The 1,511-nt window shown below is 36.3% G+C and overlaps 1 protein-coding gene across 1 annotated transcript; it reads right to left on the bottom strand.

Moving 5' to 3' along the window:
- Positions 1 to 317: 317 nt before the first annotated feature.
- Positions 318 to 1,253, bottom strand: LOC104991209 (olfactory receptor 13C9-like). Its single transcript, XM_010843611.1, has one exon. It carries the CDS (start codon positions 1,251 to 1,253, stop codon positions 318 to 320), a length of 936 nt encoding a protein of 311 aa, XP_010841913.1.
- Positions 1,254 to 1,511: the final 258 nt, after the last annotated feature.

Below are 1,511 nucleotides of genomic sequence, written 5' to 3'. Positions count from 1 at the left end.
ATAGTTTTCTCAAAAAGGGGCGTGAAAAATATACGTTTTATGTGTTAAGTAAACAGGTGCTCTGGATTTTTTTTTTGAGAAGCTTTATTTCAATTTTGTTTCTAAAAGTTTACTCCCACTTCTAACACTAGTTGTCCCTACATTTTTATGTTATTTTCATAAATGATAAAGTTAGATTATTACTGTAAAATTTCTTTTTGACACTTAAATTCTGTAATTTTACATATGTCCTTTATTTCCATTCTTACATTTATATTGAAAAACTTATCTCCACTATATGAGCTTATTTGGTGAAAAAGCTCAAAGATATAATTTCCTCATTCTTTCTTCCAGAACTGTTTAGCTGTCAGTTTTTTCATAGCATCATGCACCTCTGTATTTCTCAGGCTATAGATGATAGGATTGAGCATCGGTGTGACTACTCCATAGCACAGAGCAATCAGTTTGTCAGAAGCAGTATCTTTGGATTTTGGCTTTATATACATAAAGAGGATTGACCCATAAAACATAGTCACCACTGTAATGTGGGCTGAGCAGGTGGAAAAAGCCTTTTTTCTTCCTCCAGCTGAATTGATTCTTAGTACAGTAGAAAGAATGAAAATGTAGGAGATAGAAATCAACAGTAATGGAACAAACAAAAATATTACATTGCCTAACATTAGAGTAATCTCATTCAAGGAAATATCTGTGCAAGCTAGCTTGAGAAAGGCCAATATTTCACAAACAAAATGATTGATGACATTTTTCCCACAGAAGGGCAATCGTACTGCAAGAAGTGTTTGTGTCAATGAGTTGAGAAAGCCCAATCCCCATGAGAGAACTGCCATCTGAATACAAAGTGCCTTGCTCATGATGATAGGGTATCTCAAAGGGATGCAGATGGCTACATAGCGGTCATATGCCATCACTGCTAGAAGTACACACTCTGTGGATGCCATGGTGAAGGAGACAGACATCTGAACAACACATCTAGTGAAGGAGATGTTTTTTTTCTCTGATAGAAAGTGTATCATTGTTGAGGGGATAAAGGAGGATGTGTACAAAATGTCAAGAAAGGAAAGGTTACTGAGAAAGAAGTACATAGGGGTGTGAAGGCGGAAATCCAGGAGAGTGAGGATGATCAAAGTGCTGTTCCCCAGGAGGATCACCATGTACATCACCAAGAACATCATGAATAGGAGTTTTTCGGCTCTTGGATGCTCAGAAAGTCCCTGTAAAGTGAACTCAATGTCTGTCCAATTGGTTCTTTCCATTTTATTTTGTGCCTGGAGTAATTCAGAAGAGACGTGGGTTTAAGGAGTCTATACAGTATTATCATATGAAGTAAGAGATCATTGCAGGAAGGCCAATAAGTGTGTCAGTACTAGTTGCAGTGTGTTTATAGTTGTGAGTTTAGCTTTTAAAATTCCTCTTCAAAAGCTCATAAGTTGGGGGATAAAAGAGACACAATAATTACATTGGTAATTTATTAAAAATACAAACTCCTGAATCCTATTTCCTGAGATTATGAT

This window comes from Bison bison, unplaced genomic scaffold (assembly GCF_000754665.1).
Source record: "Bison bison bison isolate TAMUID 2011002044 unplaced genomic scaffold, Bison_UMD1.0 scf7180017864183, whole genome shotgun sequence".
NCBI lineage: Eukaryota > Metazoa > Chordata > Mammalia > Artiodactyla > Bovidae > Bison > Bison bison.
The sequence above is the reverse complement of the archived record's forward strand: the minus strand, read 5'-3'. Positions and strand labels throughout refer to the sequence as shown.